This window comes from Perca fluviatilis, chromosome 3, assembly GCF_010015445.1.
Source record: "Perca fluviatilis chromosome 3, GENO_Pfluv_1.0, whole genome shotgun sequence".
Classification (NCBI taxonomy): domain Eukaryota; kingdom Metazoa; phylum Chordata; class Actinopteri; order Perciformes; family Percidae; genus Perca; species Perca fluviatilis.
The window spans coordinates 37,112,511-37,136,057 of record NC_053114.1 but is presented as its reverse complement, the minus strand read 5'-3'; the positions used below and the strand labels follow the sequence as shown (position 1 = coordinate 37,136,057).

General features: G+C 41.7%; 2 protein-coding genes across 2 annotated transcripts in view; both read left to right on the top strand.

The window, feature by feature from the left end:
• The first annotated feature begins 63 nt into the window (after positions 1–63).
• Positions 64–17,909, top strand: heatr3 (HEAT repeat containing 3). The gene is made up of 15 exons (XM_039795279.1): positions 64–361; positions 739–911; positions 7,160–7,247; positions 8,277–8,377; positions 8,834–8,943; positions 9,836–9,976; positions 10,170–10,468; positions 12,065–12,155; positions 12,353–12,507; positions 13,180–13,262; positions 13,456–13,592; positions 13,848–13,936; positions 14,518–14,661; positions 14,730–14,906; positions 16,054–17,909. The coding sequence occupies exons 1-15, from the start codon at positions 221–223 to the stop codon at positions 16,165–16,167; spliced, it is 2,043 nt and encodes a 680-aa protein (XP_039651213.1). The 5' UTR covers positions 64–220; the 3' UTR covers positions 16,168–17,909.
• Positions 17,910–19,311: 1,402 nt separating this feature from the next.
• The window catches only part of tent4b (terminal nucleotidyltransferase 4B), a 33,177-nt gene continuing 28,941 nt past the window's right edge, over positions 19,312–23,547 (top strand). The window contains exon 1 of the mRNA XM_039795530.1: positions 19,312–19,853. Coding sequence (XP_039651464.1) covers positions 19,312–19,853 — 542 coding nt within the window. The remainder of the gene's footprint in view (positions 19,854–23,547) is intronic.

Below are 23,547 nucleotides of genomic sequence, written 5' to 3'. Positions count from 1 at the left end.
TTACGTTCGTGCTTTAGCGTTTTCCGTGGCTTTGCGACAGCTTCTCTGCTTTCTGTCAGCAACGACCACTTTACGACAGGGAACAGTCTTCCACATGGCCTCCAACCAGGCTGGAGCTCGGGTGTGTGTTTGAGTTTCGGTCGCTAAGCCTGAGAGGAGAACGGGGAGGGGGAAAAAATCACGTTACATGCGTAGTTAGCACTTTATAATAGAGACAGAAATGGGTAAAAGTAAAACCACTAAATTTAAACGTCCGCAGTTCAACGCCGTTGGATTGCCGGTGAATGCTGTGAAGGAACTGGACGCTGAGGAAGAAGAGCACGGTGATGATAGCTGTCCAGCTGCGGAGTTACTGGAGAAAGTATGATCATTATTATATCACTAAAATGACTCTCTGTAGAGCTGTTTTCTTGTTATAGCCTTGCATAGTGGATGGGCATGTAAACATCGCAATGCAACATTAAACTGGGAGATAATATTGTTATGATTATCTCTTATTGGTTTAGTTGATCTCGAGTTTAGTTAACTAATTAGGATTACCCTGACTGTGTGATTTCACCCTAAATACTCTTATTGAGGCTGTTAAGTTATTAACAATAATTGCTGATATCCTTAACTTTTTCAGTCTCAATGAACTTATGTATGCTTATATAATGCCAGATTTGTTATCTTAAGAGTACTCTACAGGTGGTCTGAAACAGGTGAGTTGATATTGTTGGTGTCATGTTTTGTATACAGTTGCAGAGTCCCAGTGCAGATGTGCGAGAGTTTGCATGTGCCAGCATTTCTCGGGTGGTGCAGCAGAGTCAGACCATCCCAGGCTTCCTCCAGAGGGATGCTGTGAGGCGCCTCGGGCCCATGCTGCTGGACAGCAGCCTGGCTGTCAGGGAGACTGCCGCTGGAGCGCTCAGGTGAGTCAGTATACTGCTGTGGTGTGGTGTGGTGTGCACCAACAAAACCACATCTGGTAGTTTGGCAAACAGGGCCCACAACAACATGTGGCAACTACACACAGCTCCTGCAAGGGACCTTCATCTTTAATATATCTATAATAATGGGGCAGTGGTGGTCTAAAGCAGTGGTTCCCAACCTTTACCACCGAAGTTGAGGAAACTCTCGAGATAGAGCCTTACCTTCTTTTTTGATACAGAGGAGTTATCGGCACTTTTACTTTTCTCCGCCATGTTTCCTTCATAAAATAGTGATGCTGTGGATGATAGCAGCTAGCAGCTGACCTGATGACAGCAAGGGTCCCAGGTTAAGAGGTCCCGGAGGTTTGGCCTACTAAGTAGCCTGCCTACAATTTTAAACGAGAACAAAAATATATAGTTTTTATACAGACTTTTGTACACATTATATATTCTAGTGTATTATCATAATTATTTTTTTTTTTTTTTACCTCAACCTCAAACCAGATAAAGACTTAAGCACCCCCTGTGATCTTTGCCACCCCACTGAGGGGTGCCCGGACCCCAGGTTGGGAACCACTGGTCTAAAGGTTAGAGAAGCGAGCTTGTGTCCGGGAGGTCATTGGTTCAATGCCCAGACCGACAGGATAAAATCTGGGTAGGGAAAGTGAAAGAGCAGCACTTGTCCCTCACTCATTACCACCACTGAGGTGCCCTTGAGCAAGGCCCTTAACCCCAACCGCTCCAGTGGAGCTGCTCAGTGGCCAGCAGATCAGACTGTGGTTGTACCGGGCAGCTTCCAGGTATGAATGTGGAACTGTGTGAATGTGATCAGTGCGTTCCTGCAAAAGAGAGGCTGCCTCTCAGTGAACCTTCCCTGAATAAATAAAGGTTAAAAAAACAAAACAAAAACACAAGAGAGACCAATCGCTTTCAACAGGTCAGTCTGACAAAGGGAGAACATACCAAATGGAGGCTACTGTGGCAGGTGGAGAAAGCTCTCGTACCCCCTGCAGTCCTCCAAAGTACCCCCATTTGAGAAATACTGATCTACAGTATGCACTTATTAGAAAATTTAATTATTCTTATAACTATATGCTCTGGATACACTTTATTCCGTTTTTCTATTTGATTTCTGACTGTCAGAGTGAGTTTTTCCATTTCCAGTGTTTGTTCTATTGTCTTGTACCATGAAGATCTGGGGATTTGGCTTATTGCAGGGTCATATTTTGTAGATGATTATAAACCGGTTCTATGGGCTGAAATATGTGCCACCAGAAACTGAATTTGAATCATTTATATTTGAATTTGAATTGCTAAACTTGAATAATTGCATTGAAAAACTGAATTTGAATCACATAATTTGAAATTGTATTGTTTAATTTGAATCATTGCATTGAAAAATTGAATCTGAATAGTATAACTTGAAATTGAATTTATTTGTTTGTAACTGAAGTCCAATACAATTTGATCTTCACTGAAAATTCAACTCTCTATATATCCTCACATTCAGTTCTCACAATTCAGATTACCAAATTCAATTTCAAGTTACTGAGACAGACATCCGGGTACTTGGAGGATGAAGGAAGAGCAATCGAGCGCAGAGCGATAGGTAGAGTTCAGATACACAGGACTCCACTTGGCCAATCAGCACCTAAGTTTTGGAACACAGCCTCGCCTTGACCCAGAGACTCATAGATAAATTTAATCTACCTGTTCACAATGTTCACAATGTAATGCCTGGTGTAAGTAGGCCTAGGTTTATTAGTCACATTCTTCCACTTAAGTAAACTTAAAATTAACTATCGCTACTTACCTTAGCCTAGCCTACTGCATGCAAAATATTGTGACTATCCATATTTGAAAATACATGTTAATTAATTTAAACATTTGAATTGCATTGGTTTACTTTGTACATCAGCAAGCCTGCAATACAATGTGATGTAAGAGCCAGTCCCCTGAGTTTATACAAGATGTTTCCACATTAAAACGCAAAATAGTAAATTATTGTTTGAGTATTTTTAATCAACTCTAATATCTGATCGTTTGTCTCCTTCCTTAGAGCGTTTATATACATATTAAAGTTAGTTTTGTTTGTGATTTAAAAGTGTAGCTTTATCATCATGTGCAGTAACAAACAAAACAAAGAGACTAATTCATGTGTTTATAAAAAGAAAATTTATTATAATCAGTTCACAGATCTGAGTCCAAACAGAAAATTCACCCTTCAGAGGTTCTGCTTCAAAGTGAAGTTTAAACAGACTGAAATGTCCAGGCTCACTCCTCCACTATTCATTTCATTTATTTCTGCTTGTAGTTATTTATTTAACGAGACTTAAAATCATGTTTCGTCGTCCACAGTCAGAGTCCCGCCATACTCCCTTTAGGAAACCTCTGATTTAAACTTCAGCAGGCTGTGACAGTCCGCTCCGCTGAGTCCTGGTTCTAGTTCTCCCGGGCTTCCCTTCCCTCCAGCCGTCCCAGCAGTACGGCCCGGGCCTCCAGCAGCGTGGTGTCGGTTTTGGCTTCCAGGAACCGGGCAGTGAGCTCCAGATCCTGCAGCCGCAAACGGACTCTGCTGCCCCGTTTTAGCTTCTCTCCGTCCGCGCGAAACGCAGTGGAACTTCCAGCCGAAATCTACATACAGGTCGTCCTGGACTACGTGGAAGATCCTGCCGATCACCACTCTGTCTTTGGCCGGTCCGATCTGGATCAGCGGGGACCGCGCAGCAGCGAGACGCGCGGTGTTCCTGCCCGGGAAAGAGGCGGCCGCCCGGCTATGGAACTCTCCACCTCCCGCTGCCGGGAGCTCAGATTGCAGGTCCAAGGCGGCATATATATCATAAAACACATTCTCACCTGTGAACTGTTATCCCTTGCTGTTTGGTTTTTGTCATTTCTTTCGTTCCAACATCCGTTTGGTATCTTTAGTGCTATTCCTGCGCCACTGAACTCTACCTATCGATCTGCGCTCGATTGCTCTTCCTTCATCCTCCAAGTACCCGGATGTCTGTCTCAGTAACTTGAAATTGAATTTGCTGATCTGAATCTGAGTAGTGAGAACTGAATGTGAGAATATATAGAGAGTTCAATTTTCAGTGAAGATCAAATTTTATTGGACTTCAGTTACAAACGAATACATTCAATTTCAAATTATACTATTCAGATTCAATTTTTCAATGCAATTATTCAAATTAAACAATACAATTTCAAATTATGTGATTTAATTTCAGTTTTTCAATGCAATTATTCAATTTTAGCAATTCAAATTCAAATATAAATGATTCAAATTCAGTTTCTGGTGGCACATATTTCAGCCCATACGGTTCAGTCTTTAGGGGTTATATAACCTGTGCAACTACCGTATAATTCAAGCCAAACTTAAATTTCAGATTTGGACAGCTTGAAAGTATTGGCAAAGACAATACAATACTTTTTTCAGTGGTTGCAAACCATCTAATGATCTATGTGTTTGAGTCTCACAGCAATCTTTTTTTAGTTTACGTTTTGATCTTAGCATACACATACTATAGGTGATATTTTCTTTTTTACTTTAACTTAAAACCTCAAGGGAAAATAAATATGGTAACAGAAATAGCCTGTAGCAGCTAAAGAAAATAAACAAAACCTTATGTATGCTTAAGCCCAGTAACACAGTGGAGGGAGAAAACCAAACCGAAAAGGTTCAGTGAAATGCATAGCACATTATTTCAGTTTTTTTTCTTCTCCACACTTTGAGAAAGATCACATTCAGTGTGGTGTCACACAGCTTTATGGGTGTGTGGTACAGAAGTATTCATGTTCTACAGGGGGCGCCATGCTACAAAAAAAGGTTCTATCTGTACGAAGAAAACAAGCTGCTGTTAGGTTTTTGTGATTTGATGGGTCAAGTTATTACTGTCTGATGACATATTGTATACAATTATACACATTATTCTGTTTTTCTTAATTTTTTTTTATTTGTTTGAATCTGATCACATTCACGTTACATTTGTTTCACCCCCCCCCCCCAACGACTGTCTCTACAGAGCACTCGTCGTCATCACCATCGCCCTCTTCACAGTCAGCACTCGTTTTTGTGTTGAGTATGACCTTAACACCCGTCCTGACTATTGTCCTCCAGGAAACCCTTAAAACCCTCCTTAATCAGGAGCACTAGCTCCCTATCTCCCCATCTCCCCACCTGATTGTGTAATCTGTGGATCATTGTGGGACTGCAAGCGTGACAATCATAAGAATATGTTTAGATTAAGACGCAAAGCTCACAGATGTAAGCCGAATACAACTACGAGGAGACAATCTTCCATTCCTTTACGTGTGTGTGTGTGTGTGTGTGTGTGTGTGTGTGTGTGTGTGTGTGTGTGTGTGTGTGTGTGTGTGTGTGTGAGACTGAAGGTGTGTCAGACATTGTTGGGTGAACATACAGATGCTTGTTTTTAATGTTTGTGTGTTTTTTATGTTACCTGTTGACTGCTGGAGCAGATGATGCAAGAAACAAAGTTTTATCTTCTATATTGGATATCAATATAAGGTAGTCACTCTCAGGCAGTGGTGGAATGTATCTAAGTACATTTACTCAAGTACTGTACTTAAGTACAAATGTGAGGTACTTTCCTTGAGTCCTTTCTAGTCATGCCACTCTCTACTTCTACTCCCCACTGCATTAATCTGACCGCTTTAGTTACCACTTACTTTACAAATGAAGGTTTCTGCACACAAAACACATGTAGTTTATAAAATACGATGTTTTGTTATAAATTAAAGTACCCAACAATATGTAGGCCTGTAAGTACAGCTGTTGAAATGATCAGCTGATTAAACACTCAGTTGGTTGACGGAGCTGTTTTGATTGTTTCCAGCTTCCCAAATGTCAGGAATGTTCCTGCATAGAGTACTTTTACTTTTAACCCTTGTGTTGTCCTCCAGTCGACCATGTAAAATCAACACTTTTTCTGACGTTTTTGTCTCTTTTATCGACACTTTTGTCTCTTTTTTTCAATGTTTTTAATTTTTTTTTTTCGTTTAACGCTTCTTTTTACTACCATTTATAAACACCACTAACACCAACTTAATACCAGTTTTACAATCATTTTTGGAATTCATGGTCAGTACACCTCATTTATAGGAAATTATACCTAATTCTTGAGTTAAAAAAGCAGAAAGTATGAATTATTTAGACTCATTAAATGAAGGATAATTACAGAAGGGTAAATGTCAATGTTCAGTCTGGTTTTGAAACTTTTTTTTTTTTTTTTTTTTTTTTTTAAAACACCCAAAAGTCAGTGAAAGTAGAGTTCCTATCTTTTGTTGTACTTGCGAAGCGCGATGTATGGAATCATCCAAATTAGGTAGTTAATAAGAAACCCATATTTCTGATATAGACATTTAGAAAAACGGGTCAAATTTGACCCGAAGACAACACAAGGGTTAATACTTTAAGTACATTTACATACTGTAGCGAGCTACGTGGAAGAAGTCACCAGAACCTACAGAAGTTTATTTATTTTAAGCCTAATAGTTGGTTTGATTTGCATTGAGAGAAGATTTTATGGAAAGTACCCCATGCCAATCTGTAGGTATGGTGAAGGGTAAGATATAAAAGATATAATGAAATATTTACTAAAATGTGAGGGGTGTGTCGGTACACGATCCGTTCTGCCTGCACGATCCGTTCTGCACATGCGCAAGATAATACTGTTTCACCGAGGATACGACCTGCACGATCTGTTCCACGCTAGCCTATGGCTAGCCTTCACCGGGAAGCTAACGTTAGTTTAGCTCATAGATATATACATGTGTATATATCTATGAGTTTAGCTAACAGCTAATTCGGCTAACCGCTAGCTGACAGCTAGATTCAGTCTAAAATAACGTTAAGTCAAACTTAATGGGAAAAGCAGCTAAATTAAGACTTTACAGTAATAACAATAAAGATGTAATGTAAAGATGTAATAAAGGTGTACTCACTTTTGTGAGATACTGTATGTGTGCCTGCTCTACCAACTGAGCTAACCCGGCCACTGAATAATATTTTCAAGGCAGGACTTTTACTTGTAAAAGAGTATTGTTTTACAGTGTGGTATTAGTACTTTTAAATAAGTAAAGGATCTGAATACTTTTTCCAGCACTGCTCTCGGGACACCCCCGGGCTATCCCTCTCATACACCCCCCACACAAGCGCGCGCACAAACCGCATCTACGGCGGCCAATCTCCTCCGACTGAATGATGCGTGTGTGTCTCTCCCTGACAGGAATCTGAGTGCATGTGGCGGTCAGGAGGTGTGCGAGGACATGGTAAAGCACGACGTCATGACTCCATTGACAGCACTGCTTAGAGAGGTGAGACTCCGCCGCTTTGAGTTCACCCCATCACTTCAGTTCCTCCTCATCAGCAGGCTGTTACAGCACGCTACCACATCCTCAGCAATTAGGGTGTCATTCCAGAGTAAAGACATTCCCAGCTTAGAGACGATCGCGCTGCACCTACACTCAAACACATTGACTTCTGGAAGAGATCCAAGCTCACTGTAGACCAGTGGGCGAGATCAATAGGTGTCTTGAACCAAAAACGGTAATCAGTCCTTCCCAGTGTTTCCTCTATGTTGATTTGACCCCACGGCAACATTTCTGCCCCCCCACGGTATCAGAAATAGGGCTGCATTGTTAGAGTGCATGTCGGAGAATAGTCACTCAGCAGAAAAAAGTGGGGGTGTTCGGACCTGCCCCCACTGCTAAAAAAAAATTCCTTTTTTTTGTGTGAATATTGCGGGCAAAAATCCTTGATTATGCAGCACATTTTCTTAAAAAATGCGATGGAATATGCGGAATATTTATGCAGTTTTATGCAATGAAATTGCAGGAACTTGCAAAAATTGCGGGAAAAGAGAAAAATTCCTCCAACACCCTGCTTTTTGATGATGTTCATGTCGCATAATTACACTTCATAACGTTCGCATGGCAACGGGGAAATGGCTGCTCTTGTGTGAAGTAAACGCAACATTTTTCAACTTTCTGCTAAGATATATGTGACTTTTTTGCAACGAAAATGCGGGGATTATGAAATCATGCAAGCCCCGCATATTTTGCGTGGAAATTGGCAATTTGAAAAAATGCAGCCCCACATCTATATGCGGACTTTGTTTGATTATGCATTGAATTATGCGATTGCATAATCACGTTTTTCTGGAGGGACTGGGTAATGAACTGAAGTCATTTTAAATATGTGATTTCCCCCTCCCCTTACCCCCCCACACACACACTTTTTCAGACTGAGCTATATTTTTGTTAACATCTTAAGGTTCAAAAGGTGATGCCTGTTCACTCGTGGTTTTGTTGTCGCCTGCAACCCAGCGATTGTTTTCTTTGCAGAGCTGTGCCGGTTTTGAGCGCGATGCTGTGCCAATGAAAGACCAGAAGAATGCAGTGGAGGATGTTGCCAACGAGGCTGTGAACCTATTGTGGAATCTATGGTAAGCCAAGAGGTTGCGCAAGCTGGTTGCGCAAGCTGGTTGACACCAGTGTGTTTTTGACCTTTTTGTTTTTCAAGAGATGTTGTAATGAGCAAACAGTGTTTGTTTTTTGACACCCTACAACTCATTCCATCGTCACACGCAGTTTCTTCCCTGGGAGCTGCCCCGAATCACCAGTCGTCTACTCTTGGCTAGCTAGTATCTCATGAGGCTAGTTGGTGTCTACTGCCCTAAGTAAAGATTCATCGTCATCATTATATACATCACCCCACTTAGATTTTCTTCGCCAGTCCAGAAAATTGCACTCTTAGTTCATCTTATAGTCACGAGCCCACTTTTTTGACACTGTTGCTGCCATTATCAGTCATTAATCGCGCAAAGAGGATGCTTGATGTCTGTTGGTGTACATTTGTTAATTGTCTTACATCTGTCCGTCACATTGCGTTGTCCTTTCAGTGAGTGCAGCAGCCAGTCGCTGTCGGTGTTCAACAAATCGGGTCTCCTGGATATGGTTGTCCAGTGTCTGGAGAGACACGCACACAACATGGAACTGGCCATTTCTGCTGGTAGGTCTAATCAATATACTGTTCATTTGTTGTCATAATTGATTCATAAAGATGTGTGTACATCCTCGCTGGCCAAGATATATTATTCATGACGCACCTCAGTCTTTGTCCAAATACCACGACAGGACGTACAGAGTTCCATTCCTGCTGGTCCTGTTGCCGTAAAAGTGAATGTACCTCCAAGCAGCACAGACATTTAGATCCCCACTAACATTAAAGGTTCCCTGTGGAGTTGTGGACCTCTAATAGCGCTATGGAGAGGTTTGTTTTTTGTGTTGGTACCTGTTTTTTTTTTTGGTGTCTTGCATGGACAAGAGGACGCATATGCATATATGGGCAGGTGGTGCAATCCACTATTCCTGCCAATGGTTTCACATTATACCTGTGATCGACTGGTGGCATTGAGAGAGAGAGAGAGAGAGGGAGAGAGGGAGAGAGGAGAAAAGCAAGCAAGGGAGGGAGACAGCCCATTAAACCTCTTTCCTGTTCCCCCTCTCTGTGATCACCTATACTGTGTTTAAATGCAGCTGGATTCACAATATAGTTCTCATTTTTTGATGTAAATTCATCACTAAACTCATGGCCACACGTTGCATATGATATTGCATGATTATTATTGTTAATATTCAAAGATATTATGTGTGACGTTTCAACCTTTTTGTTGTGATGACAATGTGTAAATAAAGCTTCCACACCCAGCTCTGTAATGCGTGAACTGGTCATTGACATAACACACATTGCGAATGTCTTGTAATAGCTATTACTATACAGAAACTGTCCTTTCAAATAGGTCTTTCTTTCTTTGTCTTGACAGTACGGCCTTAGTCGAGCCTGACCTGTAACTAAGTGTGAGAAAACAGTTTGTAAGTCTCTCTTCTTTGTGCTTGGCCAGCCCACTGTTTGCACACTGTGACTGAGGATAACCCAGAGCTGCTATGTAGCATCAACACCGCTGTGCTTGGAGTCGTGGAGAACGTGCTGCTGACATCTCAGCCAGGCATGACACACACTCTCCTCAGGACATTGGCTGCAGGTACAATTTGTCTTTTTAATTATTCAAAACTGTAACTTAATACCATTAAGTGACAATGAAAAGCCCTCTGTGGACAGAAGTTGCTTATACATTTAAGGAACAAAAGGAGGAGGAACTGCAGTCGATAAATACTGTGACTGTAATGTTTGTATACCCCTTCCTGAGCTCTCAGTCTGCCTGCTGTATCACTCAGGGACCCTGTGGAACATGAAGGGCAGTTTGCCTGTTGCCCGTCAGGCCCAGACCCTTAACGCTGTGGTGGCCACCTTGTCACAGTGCCTGGATCTGGACACAGGTACACTGATACCTGAACTCAGACAGGCAGAAGAGGGTCGTCACAGACACACGCCAGCAGCGGCAGACATAGAAGACCAAGCTGCAGGAGAGCCCGCTGTGGCGGAGATGGACGAGGAGGAGGAGGAAGCACCACCTCAACGCAAGAGGAATGGAAAAGCTGCGACGATTGATAATGACTTCTCTGACCTGTTGCCTGTAAGTGGTGTCTCATATAGTACTCTATATGTTGCTATTCCTCTTTATGCATACATCCGGTTGTGAGCCCTTCTGGCCATACAAGTTGACCTTTCAAACACAGTAAATCCCACTCGTCAGAGAGATTTTGAACTGTGTGTCACTGTCAGTTGCATGCTTCTGTTCTTGTTAAGAGCATTTGGCCGGGCTGATATTAACTTATTACATATACATCAATATCGGTGCATATGTCATATGTTTGAGGGCTCTTAGAAAGTGACTCCATTATATAGTTTGTCCACCAGAGAGCATTGAGAAGTTTATTTTTCAACTGTAAAATGTCCTGCTCGGTGGCCCTAAATCATTAATTACACAGGTATTCATGTATGTTTATGTAATACTGTATGCATATGTAAAAGCTGTTTGTCCCATACGTCATCATCAGCTTTCCCCTTGCTACAATATATCGTAGGATATATATTGGATAGAATGTATGATGGGTAGGAATCAAGATGAGGTGTACATGAAGCTGCGACACAGCCGTGACACATCAACTTTGGAGGCTGCTATTGGCTGATTCAGTTCTTGAGGGTGGGCGTTTTGGATAACCATGATTGTAGTCCGGGATTTTACATTTGGTACTTTTTGCTACCTTTTTAAGTCAAGTTAAGGACCATTCTGAACTGAAGACCATCTCTTAGAAGTTGTATACATATAGTCCAGATTTTTTTCAAGGACAAAATTTGGGCACTTTAAAATTCTAATGAAATGCTGTGTCTCCCCAGTTTACACGTAACAGCTATCTAATTTTCATTAAAAACATAACTGACGAAAATGGATTGCCAAGGCTCTTGTAGGTGAGAAGTTGACCCTCCGTTATAAATGCTGTAAAGTTGAGGATGTGACACGTACGGCGGTCTGTGTTTATGGCGACAAAGTGATCTAGTTTTGTGTTGTCGGTGGAGCATGTTAATGCCAGTTGAAGATGTGGCGTACGAGTCGCCCTGGAGTGCGAGCCAGACTGACAGAGCAGACAAACTGTCGGATTCAGGGGGGGGAGGAGGGGGGTCAGAGATTTGGGACACCCGGCAATGTTCAGCTGGGAACCAGCTTTTGCCTTCTACTGCGCTGACAGTTCCCAGACCTGACCTTATCGAGACAGAGCTGTCCCTCTCGTCTCGGTCACAAACCGAGCCCTTAGGATTGCGGGTGACATTCACGGTGACGTTCCAAAATACCCCGTAATATTGTAGGTTACGCAACGGGGTTATCTCGATCCAAGGTTTGGTTAAGCTAGTTTAGCAGTGTAATTATACAGTCATGGAAAGCATTTCTCCGTCACAACACTGCCAAACAAACCCAAACACGCACGCACACACACACACACACACACACACACGCACACACACACACACACGCGCACAATTGTCCCTTCAAAAGTGACACGCTCGAAGCAGGTTTCACTTCACGTCACCGTTCAAAAAGTGCACATGGACAGTAGAAATACTTCCCTTCTTTGTGGAGAGCAGCTGAACTCTGGGTGACTGGGTGATAACAGTGCTAACAGTCATCGTTTTGGTAGGATGTTGACTCACATGGCTGCTTGTTTTTGTCCAGAGGGACAAGGAGGAGCTGAGGGAGGCAACGGCCTTGCTGACAGCCCAGCAAACGTCCTTAGAGATCATCGTCAACATGTGCTGCTCAGACGGTGAGTGTTGTGGGCACAGACAGCAGCGCTGACCCCAGGCACTTTTTTTTTTATCAACATTATTTCCTGTCACACTGTGATGGCATATCGGAAAAGGCTATTTTTAACAAGAAACAAGTCAAATGAGTTCAGTTGAGTGTCTAGAAACAGGGTGTGTCTTGTTTCCCTGATCCGTTTCTATGTATGTGTCTGTTAAGACCCTTCTGACGACGAGTGGGAGGAGGAGTCGAGCAGCGATGAAAGCGACATGGGTCCGGATGGCCTTTGTGATGGAGTGTCCAATCTTATGTCTCCACTGTGTTTGTCAGCTGAGGTCCACGGGGCCTTGATCAACCACAGCATCCCTGAGAAGGCAAATACCTTGACTACTTTTATCAAAAACACCTCATATCGGCGTCGGTCGACATGCTATAAGAAAGGAGGAGTTCATCACAGTGTCAGAATGTTTAGAAAAGCACATGAATGTAATTTAACTATAATTAAAAACCCTAAAATATGGTTCTGATTATGCGGTGAACCACACCCATCTTCTACCCCAGGCTGAACTGATCAAATTACTTAGCTGTGCAGTTTCATAGAGACCTCTCTCTTTTATACCCTGGTAATCCAGAGTTCTCGCGAGAGCACAATTTGAATTTGCTCAGCGAGTCACTCTGGCAATGAGTAACGATGCTCATTACCCATGCCCTTGGAGCCGAGCTGCCCCAATCACATCGGTGTATCTGATATAGGCGGGCCAGAGGCGAGCTAAACGGATGACGACAGCGCTGCAACGTCGAAGTCCGGAATCAGTCGGTTAACATTGGTCCGCAGTGTTATCCAATTGCGTGCGGTGATATTTTCAAATGCATGCTTGGTGCTGCGCCTCGAGTTGGGCCGTTTTCATTACTCATAGCCAGACCCTTAATCTTTTGGATTTGGGTCTGGATTTCCAGGCTATCTCTTTTATGAATCCACACCAAATGGTATAAAGATGATTGTAGGTATATCTCTTTTTTTTTTTTTTTCTTTCTTTTGACTTAAGGTCCTCAAAAAGACTGAGTTCCCCAGGAAGGAAGCCATGGATGTGTGCCATCAGAATTCCTCCTGGAGAGGCCTGATAAAAAAGTACTCCTCACACTTCTCATCTTTTCTTCAACTAAACTGTCATATATATGTTCATAATGTGGTTACGGTATCTTTGTCAAATATCATATGCATTTTGTTGGGAGTGGGTTTTATTTTCTTCCACACTGATTTACCCTTGAAGATGTCTCACTTCTCTATGACAAAAGCCATCGTTTTTCGGTTATCCTTTTAGGATACAGCGTGTGCAGTCCCGGGCGCTGACGTGCCTCCACAGCATCCTCTCCACCATGGACGCCGAATCTCTGGGAGGGCCGGCAGCCCTGCAGGGAGCAGCACAGCACCTGTCCACGCTGGTTTTTGGTGCAGCAGGTCTCACATTTATGTCAAATTGTAATAGAGCACATAAGTCATAAGACATATTTTTCACTAAAACACACATGGATATAGGCAAAAATACTAACTTTGATTCCAGCTTTGGAAAACCAAATTGTGGTGAAAAGTGAAAATCGCTGTATAATCATGTGGACAAATGCATGTGTTCCTAGAATGATCAGTTGCAGCAGTATAGAGTTGCAATGTTCAAGCGGGTATCTGTTTGGTAGAATTTACTTTCTCACGTTTCAGAGATACCCAAAGATGAGGAGTTCCTAGAGGCCGTCATCAGCGCCATGCGGTCTCTTTTACAGATGATTGCCTCCAAAAATATCTCCCAGGTACAGAATACACCCCAGCTTTAGCCTTTCCTTTGGTGATTTTAAACATCTGCATTGATAGGTCATGTGAAAGGGTTACTCTGGCAATTTAATATTCTACCGTAAAGTTGTGGGTCTCACAAGGGACAGAATAAATAAAAAGAATGATCACAATGGCTGCAGCGGATTTTAGTCCCAAGTATATGGGTCTAGTTGAAAAAGAATGATGGGTCCTACATTTCCCATAATGCAACTCAAAAGCATCTTTAGTTAGACTTATCCTACCTGGTAAATGTCCACATCTTTCAAACACCACACCTCGAGTTTCTGATACAGGATGTCCGTTAAAGATTTTTAAGTCCAAGCTGAGATGACCCTGGTGACATCATCAGGGGGTTACTTTCTTTTTAGACTTTGGAAAGTACACATTATGACTGTTTTTACAAGCTGTGCAATGGAGGGCTCCTTTTAACCTACGTCCATGTTTGTTAACAGTGTCGACTGAATAAGTGCAGCGCTGAATAAATACAGAGGCAACATAGAAGAAAAATCTACTGCCAGTTCACACTAAACACTGTTGACTGTGTGGTTGTTTTTGTTAGTGTATGACCCCCCAGCAGCTGATGAGCCTGAGCGAAGCAGCCACCCGCTGCGATGTTGTCAGTGTAAGGGTCAACGCCGTCGCCATTCTGGGCATCACTGGCAGCACATTGGCCAAAGAGAAGGGCACTGCTGAAACCCTTCAGGTATAGTCTTTCTCTCTTTTCTACTCTTGGAATATTTGTTCTTCCTCTAAGTAACTTTGCTCCCACAGATGATTGGCAACGCCTTACTTCAAGTTGCCACAAGGGATGCTGACCTGGTTGTGAACGGAGAAGCCCTGGACGCCTTGTTTGATGTTTTTGCAGATGGAGACGAGGCAGAGACAGCTGCCAAAAACATCCAGTTACTACCTGCACTGAAGGCACTTCAACCCGTCTTTAAGGCCAAGGTACCGGAGACTTATTTCTTTTTACTGAACACTGTTCTTATTGATTTTTCACAATTTCCAAATATGTTTGCAGGATTATTAACCCATCCCTTCCACTGCTTAAAGTGCCCATATTATGAAAAAAATAACTTTTTTCTGGGATTTGGGGTGTTATTTTGTGTCTCTGGTGCTTCCACACGCATACAAACTTTGAAAAAAAATCCATCCATGCTGTTTAGAGTGAGATACGGTTTATGAATGTATCCTGCCTTCAGTCTCCTGGTGAGCTGTTGAAAATCTGCACGGCTTTCTACGTCACAAGCCGAAAGGAGCTGGCTAACCACAACTATTAGCATGCTAGCGTTAGTGTGCTAGCGTTAGCATCGTTCTCAATAGCAACACATAAATTCACCAAGAACTACTTACTTGTGCCGCCTCATTTAGAAGCCTCCCAGCTAATCCTGCCTTGTAACTGACCGAAGTTGGAGAAACAACCTTTCTTTTATTGTCTATAGAGCTAGCTGACATCTGATCAATTTTTTTATTTATATTTTATACTGTTCATTGATCCCCAGTGGGGAAATTACAATTTACACTCTGTTTGTTAGAAATCACTACACACAGACCTGAAATACACACAGACCTCAGGACACTCATGACCTATTCATGCACAAATGGAGAGATTTCAGAGTGAGTGGGCTGCCAGTGCTGGACCAGCGCCCTGAGCGGTTGGGGGGGGGGGTTCGGTGCTTTGCTCAAGAGCACCTGGCAGTGCCCAGGCGGTGAACTGGCATCTCTCCAGCTACCAATCCACACTCTGTACTTTGGTCCGTACTGGGACTTGAACCAGCGACCCTCCGGCAACCCAAGTCCCTACGGACTGAGCTACTGCCTCCCCCAATGTGCGAATGCAATCAAAGATAGTACAGAAGAAGAAGAAGAAAAGAGGTTAAAATACAATTATGAACCTGAAAATGAGCATAATATGGGCGCTTTAACATTTTGTTTTCTCTCACTTGTATTGCCTACAATGGGGAATGCAGATTTTAATAAACCATAATGTCCCCTTGTATTAAAAAATAAACAAGAATACAAACTTTCTTTCCTATAAGGTGTGACTTTTTTTTTTTTACATTTTTAATAATAAATTGTTTTCTTTTTCTATTAGATTCGTAAAGAAGGAAAAGGCAAGTACAGCCCCCAGCAGCTGTGTGTGCTTGACAACATCAAAGTCAACCTGAGAAGATTTATTGGTTATCTGGAGAAGGTGGTGAAAAATTAACGACTTGACGTTGCAGACAGTTGAAGCTGTATGGTTTGGACCTGCTAGCAGGAGCATAGAACGAAACAGAATGTGGTTGTGAAACAACCAAGTATTTATTATGTTGGTAGTAAACCATTTGTTTTTGCTTGGTTTCAATGTTAATATTCTCTAAATAATGATTAACTATTTCACTTGGTGATGTGATTTGTTGTGAAGAAAGATGGAGTGAAATCTGATATTAGTCATTAGTTAGGTTTTTATTTTTGCTCCCTTAGTTGATAAATATCCCCCAAAATGCTTGTCAGACTTGAATTTGTCTAATTTCATGCCCCATAGTAACATTTTTCAGAGATCAGGAGTGGTGACACCAAGTTTTGACATGTGTGCCCTTAATTTTGTCCCGTTTCAATGGGCCAAACATTGAAGTTTCCAGTTCTGCTACAAGGGGTGGGAGGTAGGGCTTTGACTTTTGCCCAAAAATCATATTCGAAGTTTGTTTGTTCATTAATATTAATATTCGAATATATTCAAATATTTATTAATAATATTTGGACCATTAAATGCCTTCAGTAAGACCTATATTGGTAAGTTTTAGATGTTCTGTCCACCAGAGGGCAGTGTATCAGTCAATGTTAATAGGCAGATGATGTTTTCAGAAGAAAAACACTGCCACGACTGTTTTTGCAAGCCACCGCGACATGTAGTTACATTTTGAAATGTGTGAAAAAGCCTCGGAATCTGAATTGAAAATGTTTACAAGCAAACACATTTACAAAAAATAATGCCCATAACAGGTGTGAATATTAAGGGCTGCCTAATATTCGTTCGAATATCTTTTTTTTAAATTTAATATTAGAATTATATTCGAATAACAAAGTTCGGAGTCAAAGCCCTAGTGGGAGGCAGAGCTATTCTACATTACAGGCCCTTTATACTGTATGAAAGATTGTACTATCAGTTAAGTAATGACAAAGAGAAGATTTTGTATGTGTATTATGGATATTGTGTAATAGAAAATCATAATTTTGTTAAGGATGAATTTGACATGCTTAAAGAAAAAAAGACTACATAATTTCAGTCACTTACTAAGCTGAAAGGGTTTGGTACGCTCACTGCCAAGGTTGTGATAACATTAAAATCTATTGAGACAGACATATTAGCCTTAAGAAATACACACATATTCTCTACCTCTGAGCTTCCTCCACCTCACATTTCTTAGCATTAATTGCACACCGCCAGGCACCACTTTTCTGCATGGAGTGTGGTATTTCTGTGAACTGCAACTCGCCGTGGCAGCCAACGTTCTGCTAAAACCATTTTTCTCAGTAACATTGTAAAGTAATTTCCAACAGTGAGATTAGATTGGGTGCTGCTAACACCAATAACTGGCAATGGTCACTCAGCATCCACAATTGCTGTTCTCCCGTTCTACACAACTGGACAGCTAACCCTAACCTGAACCACAGTTTTATCATGCTTTGAGTTGGTGACAAAGTAAACTCATTGGCCCTAAATAAATGCAGTAAATGTTAAAGATTAAATGAATTCCTTTTACATAAAATGTCAGAATGAACTTTCTGATAGTTCTTACGTCGTAAGAGTCAGGCACAGTTTCTCTGGTTTCCCACGAATTTTCAAGGAAATGTTAACCTTGTAAATCATTGATAAAAAAATAAATAATTCAAAGATACATTTGAGGGAGATTATGTCATTGGGCTGGGAATGAATGCCTTTTTTGAATAAATCTTGGTTTCTTATACTATGAGTGTTTTCCTTTGCATCAAATGAACAATCTCTGGACTGGACTAGTATATCTGGAATTTCTAATCTACCAAATGTCCTAGTCAGTAAAAAGGTAGCTAAACTATGACAGCTACTGAACAGAATTTATGTGTGATGCTCAATATCTACTACATATAAGGAATGGTATTTTAAATTAAAATAAGCAGCAAGACAATAGTTACATTTGACCCCCACAATGGCTTAAAGACTGGAATTAGTGCAGTAGATTGACAGAAAAATTACTTCAGACAACTGGTTCTAGCAGAAATGCACACAATTTCCTGGTTCCAGCTTCTCAAATGTGAGGATATGTTACATCATTGTAAATGAAATATCTTTAGGTTTTAGACTGTGCGTTGGCAAGAACAACGCTTTGTCAACATTTTGTAGTCCAAAATGAATCGAATACTCCCCCAAATTGACAGATTAATTGATAGTGGAAGTAATTGTTAGTTATAGCCCTATTCTAATTGTTTATTGCCTCGTTACCGGCAGGGTTCAAAATTAGCACCATTTACCAGCCAAATGCTGTTAAAATATGCAAGTGGCTGGTAGATTTGCTTCACTCACCAGCCAAAAAAACAATGGTAATCTATTAAAGTGGCTGGTCAAATTTGAACATTCACTAGTCATTTGTCTGGTGGACGAAAAAGTTCATTTTGAACCCTGGTTACCGGTAAGCATTTTAACCTAGTAACGTTAATATACTGCATTTACATTATGGGAGTTTTGTGTCAAATTCACACTAAAAAGGTGGGTCAAATCCTGGACTATGAAGAATACATTGCTATGTAAACTATAATCCGGTTATTAGTACAGTCATCTTTTCTTACAAAGTAGCATTTGGCAAAAATAAACAAAACAGGTTTACGATGTAAATCCGTGTACCATTTCACTTTGATGACACGTTATGTAACAAAAAACCAGTTGCCTGTTGCGTAACCACAAATTCTCCGCCCCTTTTTCACTCGCTCCGCGCATGCGCAACAGCACCGTACACTCCGCCATTGAGGGACCCACGATCAGGGGGAAAGGGTCAGAGAGCCACTCCGACAAGCAGCTGCTGCACGTTTCTCCAGCCTTCAACCTCAACTTTGGCTTAAGCTACAATTTTTTTTTAACACTTGACGCACATTCTTGTCTTATATCCTGTGGATGATTTCGGTTGACACCTGTGTGTCGTCACTACTAAGGAAGGTTTTTTTTTTTTTAATACCAGATTGTAGAAGTAACGGGCAGCAAAGAACCTCAGCTAGCGACAGCTATATAACGAGGCTATAGCAGGCTAGCTAACGTTAGCTAGCGACCTGGCTAGCTGCACACGAGCTGAGCACTGCTCGGTGGTGGGGCGGGGGGCCGGCTTGCCTACAGTGTCGTTTGATGGATCCGAGAATCGCCTGGTTTCAACCAGAACAACGTGGACCTGCTAACAACCTGTGGATGCAGATTTGGGAGACGACACAAGGGCTCGGGTATTTACACGTAAATAACGGCTACACCACTGGATCTCAGAATACGTCTAGCTTGAAAGCGATCGTCAACGGGGCGTCGGGAGCCGTTCTCGCCCGCAGAAACGGGGCACTTGACTCGAACACCGGCAGCAGTGACGCTAGGACTCAGGGGATGTCGACCTCAATGGGGGACGGTAAAATAACGGCACAGCGGGACTTTATACCACTGGAAACTAATAGCAACCACAACAACCGAGCCGGTGGCAGGGGCGGTGTTGGTGAAGGGGGCCAGCAGCAGGGCAGCGGGGTCGCTGTGCCTTGTAGGGGGCTGACGGATGGACACCCCAACAAAAGGAAAAGAGACAACAAAGCTAGCACTTATGGATTCAATTCCAGCTCCAACACAGGACGCTATGATGGCTTCACGGGCACGCCGTGGAAAGTCAGGAACTACTCAGAAGGAATTGTAGGGTAAGAGAGAGAGTTTAATAAAACGTCGGTTGATTTGATGTCTCTTCTGTGAAAACCCACTGCTGGTAGCGGAGACACTCACACTCTCCTCCCACAGAGCGAGCCTATAAACTAGGAGTTAATGAACTGTTATTTCACCTATATTTAAAACACTCGCACACTGAAATGACATGCAGGGAGACTACTGAGGTTGTCAGTCTCACCCCACCCACTTTTCCGTCCCCACCTACTGAATCGACAGTTGGATAACTTTGTATATAGTAACCCCAAAATGATCTGTGAAAGTGAGTCTATCCACACATTTAAAGGCATTATGACATTTTACACAGTAGGGTTAAGGTGCACAGACCATTTGAAGTCATTACGAAATTGGAATCAGAGAATTCTCACCCCCAAAAGGTGTAGGAAAGTAACTACAAGAAGTTGCCTGAAACTAGTTGATTTACATTTCAAAAGAACACCATAGTGGATTTTAAGGAGCTATGCATCAAACCATGAATTAAGTGTTTTTGTATTCTAGGTAACTTTTCAACAAAATGCCCTGGCATGAAAAAACACAAGTTGAAGCAAACCTTTAAACATCCATGAGGGTTAACCATGCAGCTCGTATTACTGGCTTTTGAACAAATATTCATCAGAATCAGAAAAGCTTTATTGCCAAGTACGTTTACACACACAATTTCCTCATATAGAGGAATAAACTCAACACCTTTTGTGCTGCAACAGATAATGCCTTTGGGCATCAGGGCTGCACTGACATTTTTAAATCCTGGCCTGCTAAGATTATATTGTTCATTAAAGAGTTGCAAACTAAACGTTGAATTAAGGAACATGTACACACAACTAGGGCTGGGCGATGTGGAGAAAATCAGATATAACGACATTCCTGACCAAATACCTTGATGTGGATACTACGACACTGTTGTAGGCTTGACAATTTGTGCTTTAACAAAATATCTTCACATTTAGATTTTAGATACATAATCATCAGTGATGTGGATATAATGAGTAAGTGGTTACTCAAAGGCAAATAATAGAACTACACGTAAGCCATATTACTATATAACCAAAATCTAAGACAATATAAGTCTGATATCAGGATATAGATATAATATCGATATATTGCCCAGCCCTACACATAACACACGTGCAGCCTACTACTGCTAGGTAAGGTGCATATTTAAACAAAGCGTTCTGTCAACGAGAAATTGTTTTAATGTAGAGAGCAAAGAGGAGTTAACAGTGCTACCCAAAACAAGATTGATACTTTTGCTAGACGTGGCCCATTTCATTGGTTCTCCTCCAGGCTCCTTAAGCCCACAGATGATAGGCTGGCAGTATTTCAGAGGAAGTCAGAGTTGATGTATTTGCCCAAGTTGACAAACTGCTTTTGAATACAGTATTGTGAGCAAAAGTCCGTATGTTCACTATGATCTAGTGACCAAATGCATTTTTTGCAATACTGCAACAGCTCAAATGACACGTTTAAGATTACATGATTACACTGCTGATTTATTAGCAGGTGAAGGAATTTTGTGGGATGACAAGTGACTCTGAACCAGTTTGTCTTGCCTCGAGTATGTGACGTGACAAATGACTCTTGAGCGCGATTACATACGTGGTCTGTGGACCCAACTTGAGATTTTTTCGTCAATGGATTCGATCAACGCAATCTCTGGTTTGGAGCATACTGATGGATAAAATGGGGGCGTTGTTCCTGAAATCTTGACCAGATCCAACCAGGCAGGGCGATGGTTAATTGTCAAAGACCTTTTGAAAGGCACGTGCATATTTAAAATTTAATTTGAGTTATCCTTTGGGTCAAATTCAGTGGAAGCGTACTTCCACTTAATTTAGTGAACGATTCAGTGAATCACAGACTGGAGACTCCCGCTTCATTCAGTGAGTTTGAGAATTGATTCATTACAAAGCATGTACATTTAGATGTCATACTAGAGCTATTCCTTTAACATTGGGCAACAGTATTAAGTCACAAGTTATGGCCTAATGAATGCATAAGACATTTATTAACCTCTAACTACGTCAGTGACCTCCTTTCCTCACCAGTGGTTCTTTGAGATATTGTGACTTGGGAGAAATATTTTGGTGGGTTGGGCTCTGTTTTAATGACCTTTTAGGTGCAGAGATTTGCCCATTCCCCGCCCCTCTCTGTTATACATGTGTAGACAAGCAGAACACCAGAATGTGGAGCTCAGTGTTTGGCTAATCCTCATTTATAGTAATATGGAAGCTCTGTGTTTGCATAAGGACATTCCTAAGTGATTAGCTCTGCTAATACCAGAACCTGAACCTCATTGCCTTGATCACAATAACCACCCCTGAGTGCTCTCTTTCTCTGATTAACCATACTCTTTTCCCTTCTTTTTATTTTTTTTTTTTTATAAACATTTTGGTGATTTTAAAAATCCTGATATTAGGCCCGATACATATGGTAACATAATATCGAGAAAACCGTATAACAAAACAAACGACCTATACACTAATATTTTTTTGTAGTTATTTATGAGTCCTCACTAAAATAATATGATAATGCAGTTTAAAAATGTGTTGTTTGTTTTATTGTAGCTGTTTATCACTTATTGAGTAAAGTAGTACTCGCCCTGTTGTTTATTTGGTTGCCATGACTTCGCGAGTGATGATGTCCTGTCACTGTTCCAGTTGCTCTGCTGACCCTAGGGGGAGAGAGAGCGAATGACAGTTCGCTTGAGTTCAGTAGAGCAGACGGCTCTATGACTTTATCACTTTTCATAAACAGCCGAAGGAACGGTGGTGCGTGGTGTACATAGCGGAAACCCTGTTGTGCGTCTGCCCTATTTCTGATACCATGGCGCTGGAAATTTTACCGTGGCGCACTGCCACTATGCTATCAACATAGAGGAAACACTGTAATTCCACGGTTAAATCTCCACCCATAATACATGTTTTGGTGCTTGGGAGATGCAGTCTGGATGTTGTATGTATAGAAGACACCCTTTTCCACGGTTAGTAATAGCACATATAGGCTACAACATCTGCGATCAGCCGAATGAAAGCTACTTGAACTCATTAATTGCAGTTAGCCTTGTCATTATGAGTGGTAGCATGTTTTTGATGAGCATTATTGGTTTGTCAAATTTGGTGGCCTCATTGCTTCCTTCCCATGCGTAATTGGCTCTATGCTTAAGAATGCACATTTTATTATACATTTACTTTTTTTTAGTGTCATACAGTCGGATGCAGGGATTAAGATAAGCTTTGTCCAGTGTTTCCCACGAGAAGCACAGGAGGACAGGCTTTGATCCATCTTGGCTGTCAGAGAGGAAATACTCCTGGCTCTACGAGACCGATATTGGTAAGGTTAGGTGCAAAAGTAAATGATCACTGGTAAATAAACTATGGGGGGGATCAACCCAAGGGAAACACTGCGTTCAGTCAGGTTGAGGTTAAGGGAGTGAGCAAGGGTAAACCTGGGAATCATTGTTGCATTTGAAATGTGCAACAGCGCAAGTAGCTAAATGGGTGAAGGTGGGGGTAAGTTCAGTATTTGCGTTTTACACTCCTCCAGTCTTTGTGGGACAGAGAAGGTTCCAAGCAAGCGGTCCGCCCTCACGATGGAAAAGGACCAGTGTTTACATGCTCCACAAGGCCTCCCTTACACAAAACAAAACCAACCCCCTTAGAGAGAAACCCAAGC

Excerpts from the sequence above, each read along its gene's own strand:
- heatr3 (XM_039795279.1), top strand. The coding sequence starts at position 221 with ATGGGTAAAAGTAAAACCACTAAATTTAAACGTCCGCAGTTCAACGCC. Across the intron at positions 362-738 it reads CTGCGGAGTTACTGGAGAAA|TTGCAGAGTCCCAGTGCAGA; the intron begins GTATGATCATTA and ends TTTTGTATACAG. Across the intron at positions 8,944-9,835 it reads GGAACTGGCCATTTCTGCTG|CCCACTGTTTGCACACTGTG; the intron begins GTAGGTCTAATC and ends GTGCTTGGCCAG.